Below are 16,538 nucleotides of genomic sequence, written 5' to 3'. Positions count from 1 at the left end.
ATGCACATATTAAATGAGCTTAAAATTAAAACACACCACTTTCTAATTCTCATTATATCTAACTTCAGAGAAAAGTACCATCATGCCAGGTAATATATTTTCAATTGTGATAGAAATTTACATACAATGAAATATACGTATCTTACATGAACTATTTGATGAAATTTGGTAAGTGTATATATCCACATAACCACCACTTCAATTAAGATACTGAACACTTATATCCCTCTAGAAAGTTCCCTCTTAACACTTGCTAGCCAATCCTCAACCTCTCTACCATTCTAATTTCAATCATCATAGATGAGTTTTGTATATTTTTAAATTCCATATAAATGGAGTCATACAGATTGTAAAATTTTCTGTGTGGCTTCTTTCAGTCAACATAATGTTTTCGAGGTTCAACCGTGTTGTTCCATGTACAAGTAGTTCACTCTTACAGCTACTCATGCACTCTATGAAAAGAGTTTATCCTCCTATTGATGAAGATTTGAGTTGTTTCCAGATTTGGGCTACTATAAGTAAATCTGCTATACGTATTCCTAAATGAGTCATTTTGTGTATATATGTACTTATTTTGGGGTGCGGTGGGAGTAAATACCTAGGTCTGGAATTGCTCTGTTAAAGGTAGGTATATGTTAACTGCCAAACTCTTTGCCAAAGTGGTTATACTATTTCACATTCCTATCAGTAGTCCATGAGAATTGCAACTGTTCCACATTCTCATCAACCTTTGGTGTTGTCAGTCTTCTACAACTTAACTCATCTGGTGAAATGTGAAATTTTCCTGATAAATAATGGTATGAACGACCGGGCACAGTGGCTCACGCCTGTAATCCCAGCACTTTGGAAGGCCGAGGCAGACGGATCACGAGGTCAGAAGATCGAGACTATCCTGGCTAACACGGTAAAACCCCGCCTCTACTAAAAATACAAAAAATTAGCCGGGCATGGTGGCAGGCGCCTGTAGTCCCAGCTACTCGGGAGGCTGAGGCAGGACGTCAACCCAGGAGGTGGAGCTTGCAGTAAGCTGAGATGGCACCACTGCAGCCTGGGTGACAGAACGAGAGAATGTAAACATTCCAGGAACAACTTAAAGACAAAAATGTATTCTGCAAGTGAGTGTAACATTATATTACATTAATTATGTCAAGTTTGTTGCCATATCTTATCATTTACCAGGAGTGGTGTGTTCAAATCGCCAACTATGATTCTGTATATGTGTATTTTCTTCTTTAGTTCTGTCAATTTTGCTGCAGATATTTTACAGTTCTGTTATTAGGTATATACACATTTAGGATTGTTGCATCTTCTTTGTGAATTGACACTTTTATCATTATTTGAAAAAAAACAAACCTTGTAATGAGTCATTCAGGAGAAAGATGAACCCTAAGGGGATATTTTCATGGTCTCAAGGAATCACGGCTAATTTTTAGGGTGATGACGTTACTATATTTAAAAAGTAACGTCCTTATTGCTTATGGAAAAATAGCAATCAATGGTATAATATCTGGGATTTGCTTTAAAATATCTTATAGGCTGGAGGAAGAAGGGGGAAGAGCAAAGTGAGGGCAGTAACAAAGCAGCCACATGATATTAATGAGTGAAAGTGGGTGATGAATACATGTGGGTTCATTACCTTATTCCTTCTACTTTGGTATATGTGTAAAAATTTCCAGAAGAAAACAATTAAAATAACATACTCAAACATCTGTTTCTTGTTACATCAACTGCAGACATTATCTCTCACTCTTTAAGCCCTTACTATTTGTTTCCCCTGAACCATCTTCCTCTTTACAGCTTTGTTTAGTAATGTCCTTACTTCTAAGTTATCACGGTTCATAACATTTACTTTTTTATTTACATAAGAAGTCTTTGACGTGTTGTTTAACTATGACCATGTAGTATTTTTCAATGAGACTTACACTAATACTGCCTCTGCTGCTATACTGTCACAATGAGTGCACCTCTGAAAAATAAGAGGTTCTCTTCTCACATTCTAACAATGGCTCAAAATTATGCAAAATTTAGTCCACTTCTGCACCAGGGTATAGAAATTTCTTTCTTAAGAACAGAAAACACTTTCCTCTCTATATCAGTTATATAATATAGCTAACTCTGTATCCTACATACTATGTGGAATTCATGCTATTTTTCTTCTATAAGACATTCTTCCACATGGCTTTTTTTTTCTTAAAGCATTCTCATTTACTTTTTAATGAAAGCTAATTACCTTCTAGCCTATTCACACAGATAATTTGGAGATTCCTTTTCAATGCACTCCTGGGTAGGCCTAGGTTTTTTTAACCCCATATTTTCCTCTTTCCTAGATTCCCTGACTTGCTGAAATACATTTTCAGACTAATTTCTTTTACGAATGGGTATGAAGAACTCTGTCACAGGAAATCTGAGAATTATTTTCTTTTCACATTTTGGGTATTGGCTTGGCTGTGTATAGAATCTGAGCTTCAAAAACCACTTTCCTTAGAATTTTGAATACATTTCTCCATTGTTTTCCACCATCCAGGGATTCTATTCCATCATGTTTTATTGATAAATAAAAACAACAAAAATCAATCATGCAATCATTTTTTTCTAAGTCCCTGACAGGCAGCCTGTTTTTTTCTGAAACTTCAAAAAATCTTAGCTTTACCATTCTGACATCTCATGAAAATGTGTTTGCATGTGGAATCTTAGTTTATCCAATCTGCTGGAAACTCAGTAGATTCATTATAGCCAAGAGCTTCCTTCAATATTTACTTAGGTCTGGACAGTTTACAGCAGTTCTCCCTTACCCGCACTTTCAATTACCTGCAGTCAGGTCAACTGGGGTCTGAAAATATTAAGATACTTTGAGAGACAGACCACATTCACATAACTTTTATTAGAGTATATTGTTAAAATTGTTCTAATAGTTGTTCAACTCTTAGTGTGCCTAATTTATAAATTAAACTTTATCACACATATGTATGTACAGGAAAAAACATAGTTTGGGTACTATCCAAACATAGGTAATACCCAAAGTTTCAGGCATCAACTGGGGTCTTGGAACATATTCCCTGCAGATAAAACGAGAGTACTATCTTCTTTAAAGAATTACCTTCCATTTCCTCAATTATTTCTTCTGTAACACTTATTCTGGAATTGGACTTTCTGAACTAAAACATCACTCTTTAAGTTTGATCACATTTTCCATCCCTGTGCTTTTTTCTTCTCTGTCATGGGAGATTGCCTCAACCAAATATTCCAACTCAATACTTCTAATTCCATGTTTAGTGTTTTTGTTTTAAATTTTTAGCAATAATATTTAGATTTCCAGCAACTCTCCAATGCTTGGGTGAGCTGGTGGTGCTAGTGGGATCCATTTCTTATACTATCTTCTCAAAATTCTCTTAGAATGTCAGAGTTTGTTTTTTGTCTGCTTCCTTTTCTGTCACCTCAACTATCTGTTTCCTTCAGAAAACACTATTCTCTTTATCTTAGTTTCATTCATGCTTGGGTTTTTTACAAGTTTCTTCATATCTGACCATTCATATTTAACAATAAAGGACTGGTTTCATTATTCCAGCTAGTAAGGGTGGGGTTTCCTACAATGCTGTAAATGTAAAGCTGTTTTTCTGTTAGGATTCTCTGAGTAAAAATGCTGTGTAATACCTCAGGGCTTTGCAAAGGTGAGTCTTGTGAACTAGCAGGTTTCATTTTGAGGTAGGTAAGTCTGAGGATCCCCTATAATGCCAGAATGAAAACTTTATGCTTATGCAGCAAAGTCATCCCAGCACTAACTAACCCTCTGTATGTGCTGGTGCTGAACTCAGAAACCAGCCACCTTCCATGGAGCACACTGGATCTAACATTAGATGAAGCCTCTTTCTGAGTTCTGCTTCCTTCTACTCCATTCCATCCATCTCCCAAACATTTGTTAAACTCCACCATCTACTAATGATGAGCCAGCCTCTCTCTGCACCTCTAATACTCTGATATTCCTAATATCAATATAAAAGATTTGTTTGGGATATAGACCACACTAGGGATAGGGAGAAGATGGGGGAAGGAGAGAAAAATGGAAAATGAGGAGCTACAAGGAAGTCAGGAAAACATGAATATAGATTGAGGAATTTTGTTACAATAGGACTAGGAACTTTCATTCAAAGAAAAAAAATCAACACAGTGACTAATGGACAATTTAGAGATGTCTGAATGGAATTAGCTGATTAGAAAGAGACTTACAAATCTTATTTTGCCCAAACTAAAGAAAAAGAAGGAAACAAAGAAGGAAAGGAGGAAGAAAGAGGGGAGGAAGGAGGGAAAAGATAGAGGGAAGGAGAGGGAAGAAGACAGAAGAAAAAGAAAGAGAGGAAAGCAGGAAGAAATTTGAAGTTTTAAAAACATACCTCCTGAATGGTGTGAAGCATTAGTAGTAACTCCACTAGTGGCACTGTATTGGTCTTTTGTTACAGCAGGTGAGGCACTACCATCTTTTTCATACCATATATTGCCATGCAATGTTTTAAAAATAGTTGTTATATCTTCTTGACTAAGAATGAACTGTTAAACAAAAAATATTTGCTCTTTTTAGCACTGCTACTTCACTGAAGAATTTAACTACAGTTAAAATTCTCAGAAGAGAAAAATGAAAGACTATTTCAATCCTCTACCACATCAATTAAACATTTTTACAAACTGAATATTCAGTTTTCTAAATGACCATGTGCTCTTTAGTAGCTTGTGAAATATAGAACTAAATTAGGTGCTAACGCCAATGAAGTTATGAATAAAGAACTATTCGTTATTAATGTACCAAATAATCTAGTAATTTTAAACCTTTAAAATGAACTTTAAGTAGTTATCTATCTACTTTGGATTTTTTTAGTTAGTAAGCACCTTATTTTACAAATGTAGAATAATCAAAAATGATACATTTGGTTAATCAAAAATTTTAGAGTTCACAATGTGTTTTACATGAACTATTTTATTTGAACCTCAAAAACGTCCTAGGTATATGGAATATAATCCTGAAATTTATTTATTTTTAGTTAGGTAGTTAGTGACTGGGTCTCATTCTGTCACCCAGGCTGGCAGGCAGTCATGCAATCCTAGCTCACTGCAGCCTCAAACTCCTGGGCTCAACCTCCGACATCAGCCTCCCAAGAAGCTGGGATTACAACCATGCACCAACGATGCAATCCTGATATTTATATTTATAAGACACTGAACCTAAATGGTTAATATGCTTAGGTCCACACATAAACTAGGAACTAACTCAGAGCTAGTAATTTCAGGCCAGATGCAGTGGGTCACGCCTGTAAGCCCAGCACTCTGGGAGGCCCAGGTGGGCAGATCACTTGAGGCCAGGAGTTAGAGAACAGCTGGGCCAACATGGTGAAACTCTGACTCTACCGAAAATACAAAAATTAGCCGGGTATAGTGCACACCTGTAATCCCAGCTACTCAGGTGGCTGACGCAGAATTGTTTGAACCTTGGAGGCAGAGGTTGCAGTGAGCCTAGATCGTGCCACTGCCCTCCAGCCTGGGCAACAGAGACTCTGTCTCAAAAATAAATAAATAAATAAATAAAGATCCAATTTCAAATCCTAGCTGTTACAAATTTAGTCCCAAATCAACAGCATAAGACCTGCCTTAATAGCTGTGATGGTTAATTTTGTACGTCACTTTGGCTTGGTCACAGTACCTAGGTACGTGGTCAAACATTAAATGTTTCTGTGAAAATATTTTTTAGATGAAATTAATATTTAAATCACTAGACTCTAGGTAAATCAGATTACACTCCATAATGCACGTGGACCTCATCCAATCACTTTGTATTGAAGTTGGAGGCCTTTAATAGAAAAAGACTGACCTCCTCCAAGCAAGAATTCTGCCAGCAGACTGCCTTCAGACTTGAGCTCCAACACTACCTCTTCCCTGGGTATCCTTCCTGCTGGCCTACCCCGCAGATTTTGAACTTGGTGGCATCCTCAATCATGTACACCAACTCCTTAAAATAAGTCTCTCCCTTTTCCCTCTCTCTTTACATACACACACACTCTCTGTCTCTCTCTGGAGAACCCTAACACAACAGCAATAATGTAAAAAAGATCTTTGAGTTTGGCTCACTTCTAAGTTTGTCAAAACAACAAAAAGGATTAGATATATTTTTAGCTGTTATGGCCCCAAGGAGATAATTTGAATCACACAATATTTAATAAGTTTTACTTGTGCCAAGCTTTCTTTGACTGCATTTCAAAGATGATACACTAACTTAGTGTTTTAAAATTAAGTCCATGTGTACCTTATACATACTACTAATGTTTTGGGTTTTTTAAGCTTTCATTCCTTCATTCATTTATTCATGATGCTTATTTTGTAACTATGTAGCAGGCACTGCAAAAATAATTCATATAATAAGCAGAAATTAAATATTACAATTTCTAAACCATGTCTTCCAGTTAGTATTTGTCTATCGCATGCACCTCAAATACTGATTGTTAACCGGCACTCTTCCTTCACTTTTGCCAGGAGCTCAGTGGAGGAAGTTCAAAGAACTGTAAGGATCCCAGGGCTGCTGATGTGCAGTATCTACATGTCAGGACAGGCTGTGTATGCAACCACCGAAAATGTGACAAGTCAGAAATCACAAGCTGCTCCACTTGGTCTGGATGGGTTAGACTAATCGATTTCACAACCGATTCTAGCCTCTCCCTGACACAGAAGATGAGGCCCAGGAGGGAACAAATATCTGGGCTCTGGGGTGAGCTGCAACAGCAGCTAACCAACTACTCAAGTGAATTAGAGTAAGGGAAGCACCAACTTTATCCTAGAGGGTTGGCCTCAAAAGGCAGCTGGGCACTTGCAGATTGTCTGCAGCATCACCTGGACATTCTGTATGGATTCCACCTGGGAAGAGCACGGGACAGCAGTGTCTTTGCTGCCCCACACAAATACGCCTAATAACTGGGCCCAGTGGGGTGGCAATAGCCCCAGCATGCTGGGTGGAACACACTATTTATGTTTTACAAGTTTCTATCTGTTATCTCACCAATATAAATAGACTTCAAATACTTATCTTAAGAAGATAACTTCCATCTCCTATCCTATAAGTTAAAGCAGCCATTATTATCTTACACACTAAGATTTTCATAATGCTATCATGTTTTATGCTCTGAATATACATTTGACTTAAAAGTCTGAAATCTCTAAAATGATGGTTTTCTCTTAATAAATAAAATTTTTACAGAAAGAAATAGGGAAACTGGGAGGTGGGGAGAAGGATTTGTTAAGTAGGTTTCTTAAAGAAATCTTCCCAGAGTGTACGTTGCTATCACTTCGGCAAAGCATGTGACACACTTTTGACCTTCATCCAGTCAAGGGAAAAAACTATGAACTTGTGGGCAGTTCCATGAGAGATCTCTGAAGCAATGTCAACCAACAAGAAGGTAAAACTAAGGTGGTGACACATTTGCCATTTTCATTTTCAACTTACGAATTCTTCTAATACTTTCTCTTCCTTTGTATAGATTATTTCATATATTTCCACGGCTTTAAATGCCATCTATATGCTGATGACTCCAAAATTAGTATTTCTAATCTAGATCTTTCCAATAAATTATCTATTAACATATCTAATTGACTACAACACCATGCCTATTATTTGTGTTCTTCATTATATTTACCACAATTTATAACTATTTTAATTATGTGTCAGATTACTTTTTTTACTATCTAACTACTACTATACCTTCCAGATCACCATCACCACCAACCTCTGCATTAAACTGGCAAGTTCCATGAAGTCAGAGACAATGTCATCGCTTCCTTGCCATTTTATCTCCAGTAATAAATGGAGACCATTTTTAAATGAATTCTAATTTAATATAATCACTACTTCAATTCTCACCAAGGTGATTATATATATACAAATTCCACTCAAATGATGCCTTATGTCCCCAAGCAATATTTTTGAACAAGCAAAACAAAAATTGTTAAGTATCCAAAAAAAAGTTACCTCCATTGGTTTCAGCTGAGCATTTACATTAAAACAAGGAACTTCCTGGTACCACTCCCAGCATAAATTTCGTTCAACCACCACCTCCAGATTTAATGGCAGTAGTAGATCCAGTACTTCCTGGTATGCATCATTAATAAATTGAGATCTATAAGTAAAGATAACATTCTTTTAAATTGGCTCATATACATTCGGGTAGTTAAAAAAAGATTAACTTAAATGTATCCTTTTATATGCAAATAGCAGAAATCAATAATTTGTTGGGTATAAAGGGAAAAAAATCTATCAGGCTTTTTTTTTTATCTGTCAAAATGAGTTGAGTGATGTTCTATCCCACTAAAAACCTAGGTGACTTACACTAAGCTGAGTGTTCCATATTATACAGAAATAGAGCCAGGTACAGCAGCTTACACCTGTAATCCCAGAACTCTGGGAGGCTGAGGTGGGCAGATCACTTGAGGTCAGGAGTTTGAGACCAGCCTGGCCAACATGGTGAAACCCAATCTCTACTAAAAATACAAAAATTAGCTGGGTGTGGTGGCACGTGCCTGTAGTCCCAGCTTCTCAGGAGGCTGAGGTGGGAGAATTGCTTGAACCGGGGAGGTGGAGATTGCAGTGAGCCAAGATTGCACCACTGCACTCCAGCCTGGTCAACAGAGCGAGACTCTGTCTCAAAAAAAAAAAAAAGGGAGGGGGGGAGAAATATGTATTTTTAAATACAATTTTGTAATATAGTAAAAACTGCAAAAGTATAAAAGTTGTATAGCAAACCATTAAAATAAGAATTATCTCTACGTAGGCCAGGAGCGGTGGCTCACACTTGTAATCCCAGCACTTTGGGAGGCCGAAGCAGGTGGATTACCTAAGATCAGGAGTTCGAGAGCAGCCTGGTCAACATGGTGAAATCCTGTCTGTACTAAAAATACAAAAATTAGCCAGGTGTGGTGGTGTGCATCTGTAATCCCAGCTACTTGGGAGGTTGAGGCAGGAGATTCGCTTGAACCCAGGAGGCGGAGGCTGCATTGAACTGAGATTGCACCATTGCTCTCCAGCCTGGGCAACAAGAGTGAAACTCTGTCTCAAAAAAAAAACAAACAAAAAACAACAAAACAAAACAAAAACACTCCATGTAATTTGTAAACAAACATTATATAAGACATCGTTATAAAAACATTTTAATTCACTGATTTAGATAAGTAACAAAATATCACATATTCCCTTACTTTATTAAAAATAAGCAGCACCATATGAAATTTCTATTTCTATGAGTTAAAATAGCTGAATACATACAATTTCATATTAAGTTGAACTATATTTTCCTTTCCAAGCACTTATAAAGGTAAGACTGATACTCAGGAATGAAGAAAAATGTAGTAGGTCAATTGAACCCCTTCAAGTAACAATGTGGCCATAGAAGCCTCCCACTGTACCTCAAAGTGACAATCTCAAAGTGTTACTCCTCAATAATGTACTTATATTTTAATTAGCAGCAAATCCTTAAACTAAGGTATAACATCATGACTGTAGAATTTTGGCAACCATTTAATCAACAGGAGAGAAATATGAGAGTTCATCAGGATCTCCCAAAAAGCCTGGTACCAAGCCATTTAATGAATGAATGACAGAGTGACACCAAACTTACATATGCCTGCATGCTTGCAGTCTCCACTTAACAGTAATAGGTTAAGGAATCTAAAAGCCCCACAGGGAATGCTGCACACATACGTTTTCTTTTCTTTTTTTCAGTTATCCTCTGATATGCATATGCAATTATATATGCATCCTATCATAGGCTAGGATGCATATATAATTTTAATGGCCTTATTAGAATAAATGGCTATAAGTATTTTAATTACCCTTCTATTATTAAAATTTCAGTTTCCAATTCTTCACCCTAATACTTGGATTATTCTCTCTCTCTCTCCATATATATGTGTGTGTATGTATATATATACGTGTGTATATATATAGAGACATGTGTATATACATACATACACACATATATACATACTTATGTGTACATATATACACATACATATATACACACGTGTGTATATATATACATACACACACACATATATGTGTATATATATATCTTTGAGTAAATTTCTGTCCTTTGGACAAACCGTGAGAAAGAAAACTGCTACGTGAAAAGATTACTTCCTCAGGAAAAACTTTTCTTATCAGTACTACCCAATATATGGATTAAATAAACCTTTCCTATGTGCTCCCACATGCACCTTACACTTTTTCCATCACTGCATTTAACATATTGCATTTCAATAGTTTATTATGTCCTCTGTATTTTCAATTAGAATGAAAGCTTCATGAGGGCAGGAACTATGTTCATCTTATTCTCCGCTTTTTGTCAGTACTTAGATGATTGGCATGTGCCATATAGCGAATAAATATTTGCTAAATTGCAGTCAAATTGGATTAATGTATAAAGAACCTAGTCACAAACATGAATTCCCATTTTTTTTAATGCGCTTTCTAATACATTGTAACTAAACTGCATTTTCTGGGGTTTTGTTTGTTTTTTTGAGGCAGTCTCACTTCGTCATCCAGGCCGGAGTGCAGTGGCATTAACACACATCATCGCAGCCTCAACCTTCTAGACTCAAGCAATCCTCCTGCCTCAGTCCCATAAGTATCTGGGAGTACAGGCACACGTCATCACACCCAGATAATCTTCATATTTTCTGTAGAAATGGGGTTTCACCGTGTTGCCGGGCTGGTCTCAAACTCCGGAGCTCAAGCAATCTGCCATCCTCAGCCTCCCAAAGTGCTGGGTTTACAGGCGTGAGCAAACATGCCCAGCAACTGCATTTCCAATTACCAATTATTTTACAATTATTTCAGGAAAAATTGGTTATACTTTATAACTGAGTAATTCTATTTCTAGGAACTCATCCTAAGGAAATGAATTATCCCAAAGAAATGAGTAGACAATTACATAAGTACTGATGTAATAAAGATATCAATCATCAATATAGTGTTACTTATAACAGCAAAAATTATATATATTAGAATCAAATTTATAACAAAAGGCAGATTTAGATTTTCTAAAAACTGATGAATAAAATATTTGGAAAAATTTATGCATTCAAAATAAAGACATGGAAAATTTATAGCATATTTTTAAGAAAAAAAGCTATTTGCAACACAAAACGCAATTCTAATTTTTTTTTTTAAATACTTTAAGTTCTGGGATACATGTGCAGAATGTGCAGGTTTGTTACATAGGTATATGTGTGCCATGGTGGTTTGCTGCACCCATCAACCCATCATCTAGATTTTAAGCCCCGCATGCATTAATTAGTTAATTAATTAGTATTAGTTATTTCTACTAAATAACTAATTAGTATTAGTTATTTGTCCTAATGCTATCCTTCCCCTTGCCCCCCACCCACGACATGCCCCGGTGTGTGATGTTCCCCTCCTTGTGCCTATATGTTCTCACTGTTGGGCTCCCACTTATGAGTGAGAACATGTGATGTTTGGTTTCCTGTTCCTGTGTTAGTTTGCTGAGAATGATGGTTTCCAGCTTCATCCACGTCCCTGCAAAGGACACAAACTCATTCTTTTTTATGGCTGCATAGTATTCCATGGTGTATATGTGCAACATTTTCTTTATCCAGTCTATCACTGATGGGCATTTGGGTTGGTTCCAAGTCTTTGCTATTATGAATAGTGCCGCAATAAACATACGTGTGCATGTGCCTTTATAGAAGAATGATTTATAATCCTTTGGGTATATATCCAGTAATGGGATTGCTGGGTCAAATGGTATTTCTGGTTCTAGATCCTTGAGGAATTGCCACACTGTTTTCCACAATGGTTGAACTAATTTACACTCCCATCAACAGTGTAAAAGCGTTCCTGTTTCTCCACATCCTCTCCAACATCTGTTGTTTCCTGACTTTTTAATGATCGCCATTCTAACTGGTGTGAGATGGTATCTCATTGAGGTAAATGGCCGTACTGCCCAAAGTAATTTATAGATTCAGCGCTATTCACATCAAGCTACCATTGACTTTCTTCACAGAATAAGAAAAAATTACTTCAAATTTTATATGGAACCAAAAAAGAGCCCATATAGCCAAGATAATCCTAAGCAAAAAGAACAAAGCTGGAGGCATCACACTACCTGACTTCAAACTATACTACAAGGCTATAGTAACCAAAACAGCATGGTGTTTGTACCAAAACAGATATATAGACCAATGGAAAAGAACAGAAGCCTCAGAAATAACACCACACATCTACAACCATCTGATCTTTGACAAAACTGACAAAAATAAGCAACGGGGAAAGGATTCCCTATTTAATAAATGGTATTGGGAAAATTGGCTAGCCATTTGCAGAAAACTGAAACTGGATCCCTTCCTCACAAGCATGGCAGAAAGCAAAGGAGACATGGAGGTACGTCTTTACATGGTGGCAGGCAAAAAGAGGATGAGAGCCAAGCAAAAGGAGTTTCCCCTTATAAACCCATCAGATCTTGTGAGACTTATTAACTACCATGAGAACAGTATGGGGGAACCACCCCCATGATTCAATTATCTCCCACTGGGTCCCTCCCACAACATGTGGGAATTACGGGAGCTACAATTCAAGATGAGATTTGGGTGTGGACATAGCCAAATCATATCATCTCTCTATTATCCATCAACATGATTCTCAATCATTAAAATCCTGTTCCACTACCTTTGGTCACACTTGCTTGGCAAAAATTCAGTTTTGTCTCAATCCAACTGACTGTTGGATTCCAAACACAAAATACCAAGTACTGCATGAAAAAAAAAAAAAACAAACAGTATTAATTCATGGTTAACAATATCAGCAGGACCCTCAATGCTGCCTCAATACATTTTCCTGGTTTCTCATCTCTCTGCTCCTTCTTAGTCTCTTTTGAGGGTTCCTTTTTCTGCCAATTCTTTAAATACTGGTATTCCTCAGCATTCTTCCTCATATGTCCCACTCTACAAGCTTTCTTGTGACTGTGTTCATTCCAATGGCTTCAGTGACTAGCACAAATTATTACTAAGAACTCCTAAACCTAGAAGTCTAAACAACGTCACCTATATGCATCACCTAGGCACAAATATTCCACTGCCTTCTGGATTTCTTTCAAGATCTCTCCATGTAGAAGTCATGCAATCACTTTCAGGCTACTTTGCCTATTACGGAAATAATTACTCTCTGTATTCTACTGGGTTTTTCTGCATTATTCTGTCTTATCTCAGTGAAGTGCATCATCATCAAACACTGATTTCCAAGCCTGCAACTTAAAGTGAATTTTAATTTCTCCTCTCCTTTAACTCCCACACCCATTCAATCATCAGTTACTATAAATTCTGGTTAGCTCTCCACTACTTCATTCCCCTACCTTAGACTAAGTCACCTATAATTCTTATGTGAGTTACTGCAATAGTTACCAAACTATCCTTCCAACCTCTAGTTTTGTCTCCTTTGGACCTAATTTCTAGAACCTTTTCAAAATATGATCCCATTTTTATGCACCAGCCCACTATATTTATTAAACAGTACCTACCACAACAACCCAATGAGGTAGGGTTTGTTAATCCCTTGTAAATATTGCTTACTATTATATTTCTTATTCTTAGCACAATGCCTGGGATATATTTGGTGCTTAATAAGTGCTCAAGTGACAGAAATTTCTCCTTCCATCTAAGATGATGTAACATGAATGGGTTTACACTCCTGCTTGAAATAACCCTGCTCTCCAAAAAAAAAAAAAAAAAAAAGACAAAATTTATTTAAAATAGTTTTCAAGATACAAGACATCAAAAATGGATAATGACTCCAAAGAGTTGGGGAAAAAAATGAGGTGAGCCCTACGACTGTCTCAGTTTACTACTGTTTTGCAATAATTAACAGGCCATGGTACAGGGAGGGGGAACCCAGGAGAAGGCCAGGAAAGCCCCAGAGTAGAGAAGGTAAGAGATGAGAATCCAAGAGAAACCAAGGTAGCTAGAGTTATATAATAAAATACCAGAGAGAAGAGAGCTACACAGGATTGTAGAGTAACTTAAAATTTATAGCACAATATAAGTACTCCAATTTACAGCACTATATCATATATTAGAAATGTTTCAAATCAATAATCTTAGCTACCACCTAAAAAAACTTATAAAAAGAGCAAAATTGAGCCCAAAGCAGAAAGAAATAATAAATTTTGAATTAGAAATCAACGAACGAGAAAACACAAAAACAATAGAAAAAACAATAAAACCAAAACCTGCTTCTTAAGATCAATAAAACGTATAAATCTCTAATCAGATTCATCAGTACAAAGGCAGAAATTATAATTATCAGGAATGAGGCAGGAGACACCATTACAGATTATCAATAAATAAAGAGCATTATGAAAAATTTTATGCCATTAAATTTTACAACTTAGATGAAATGCAAAAAATCTTTTAAAAAACTAGGGAGGATCGCTCGAGAAAAAATAACTTGAATAGCCAGCCCCAAATTTATTAAAGAAATAAAAACTGTGATTTAGAAACCTCCCACAAGCAAACTCTAGGACCAGATGGCTTCACTGGTAAATTCTACCTAATACTTAAGGAAGAAATAATACAACTGTACAAAAACTGTCAGAAACGTACACATATCAAAACTTATCAAATGGTATAATATTAAAGATACGCAACTTGTTGTGTGTCAATTATGTCTCAATGAAGCTGCTTTAAAAATATTCAATTGGTCAAAGTGCAGGAGGGAAAGACAGACTCATCGGAAGCTAAAGAGAAGTAGAGAATGGGAGTTCAGTAAAAAATGAAACAAAAATAAGGTGAAGAGACAAGCAAGAGAATGATATCAAAGAAAAATGACAGAAAGAAGGAAGAGGGCAGTTGAGAAGTATAAACAGAGAAGGATCCAAGTTGGAAAATAGGACATAAATTCAGAATGGGGATTAGAAACAGCACAGAAACACAGAGGACGCAGCATAAAAGCTCTGGAACTATTTGAACATTTGTTTATCCCCCTACTTCCCAACCCCATGGTTAACGAATACATAAGGTTGCATGCTACTGTTTGTTTGTTTAAATTACAGCATCAGAGCCATAGCACACAACTGACAGAGAAGATAAGGTGATACTGTATTTGCAAAGTGAATAAACATATTACGTTAGAAATTCCTCATTTATTCCATAGCCCTGTAACTTATAATGAACTACAAAGAAGCACAAATATATTTCCTCCGATAATAAATTTTGTAGTTTTCCTTATTACCTAAGAAGAAAGTTTCAAACACTTTCTAGGTTTTTTAAAATGTAAAGACTATAATTGATTTTGCCAAAATATAATTAAGGAAGAGAGAATCACTAAATTACGTATAATTAATAAAATAAAACTCACTGTAAACAGACTACTCAAGACATTAAAGTCTTTAACGTAAAAAGTTAGAAAAATATTGCATTCCACACAAATATACTCGTGAAAAGCTTACCTGTATAGTCGCATTTCACTCAGCTTTATTGTTATCAAATCAATAACAGGTGGGGGAGAGCTCTGGCTCTCTGTTATCATATGAAAGGTATTTGTCATTGTAATTAGCCCAAAATCAGCAACAAAAACATTTTCAGAAACTGGAGACTGCGGGATGACCACAACTGGGGCTTTGATGTTAATATCCAGTGCCATTCTGGAACTCCTTCGTGCCAGTTCTTTTACACCAGTAGCAGCCATTCCAGCTGCCTGAACAGTTGCCTCAGCCAAGGCTTGTTTAGCTGCCTGAAAATTATCTATAAAAGCCTGTAACATAACAGAATTATATTCTTAAGGTTATTAATAAATAAGACATTAAATATATATTGATATTTCTGGTTTCACCTCCATTAAAAAAAAAAAAACTTTTACTTGATATAACCAAACATTATTTATTCAAAGTCTTACTGTCTATATTAAATCTTAATTTTCTGCCACAAAAACTGAGAAACACAAAGACAACATATAAAATAAAAATCTAGTCCTCAGAACAAAGCTAAATGGGATCGTTGGAATGTCTTACAAATAGCTATTTCCCTTATCTCACTTTCCCTAAAGGGAACAACGCTATTTCTCTATACAACCTCAGTGGACAGAGAGCTCATTTATGTTTGTAAGGTAAAAATAAATAAATAAAATATGTTTAAGAAGTTTCAAAATAATTTTCCAATTTCCAAATTCCAAAAAAATACTTCAATGACATAAAATATAATTACCTAGATTTATACTCTTATACTTAATTTTCATGTTCAAAGAAAACCTAACATTTTAGTAATTTCTAAGTATAAGTACAAGAGGGTTCAAGTGACATGATTTTTTTGGTTATAAAAATAAATTAGCTACTCAAGAGGCTGAGGTAGGAGGATAACATGAGGCCAGCAGTTCTAGACCAGTTTATGCAATATGGCGAGATCCTGTCTCTAAAAAAAAATTAAAAATAAAAAATTAGCAGGGACCTCTTGTCCCTGCTAATTTAATCTATTTGGGAGGGTGAAGTGGGATCTGCACGAGTTTGAGG

At 36.1% G+C, this 16,538-nt stretch overlaps 1 protein-coding gene across 6 annotated transcripts in view; it reads right to left on the bottom strand.

Moving 5' to 3' along the window:
- Positions 1-16,538, bottom strand: part of VPS13A (vacuolar protein sorting 13 homolog A) — a 243,045-nt gene that overhangs the window by 100,219 nt on the left and 126,288 nt on the right. For all 6 annotated transcript variants that reach the window (XM_065530725.2, XM_005581971.5, XM_065530724.2 and 3 more), the window contains 3 exons: positions 15,483-15,787; positions 8,000-8,147; positions 4,389-4,542 (listed from right to left, as the gene is read on the bottom strand). In XM_065530725.2, the coding sequence (XP_065386797.1) occupies positions 4,389-4,542; positions 8,000-8,147; positions 15,483-15,787 (607 nt within the window). The remainder of the gene's footprint in view (positions 1-4,388; positions 4,543-7,999; positions 8,148-15,482; positions 15,788-16,538) is intronic.

The sequence above is a fragment of the Macaca fascicularis genome, chromosome 15 (genome assembly GCF_037993035.2).
Source record: "Macaca fascicularis isolate 582-1 chromosome 15, T2T-MFA8v1.1".
Lineage (NCBI taxonomy): Eukaryota > Metazoa > Chordata > Mammalia > Primates > Cercopithecidae > Macaca > Macaca fascicularis.
The sequence above is the reverse complement of the archived record's forward strand: the minus strand, read 5'-3'. Positions and strand labels throughout refer to the sequence as shown.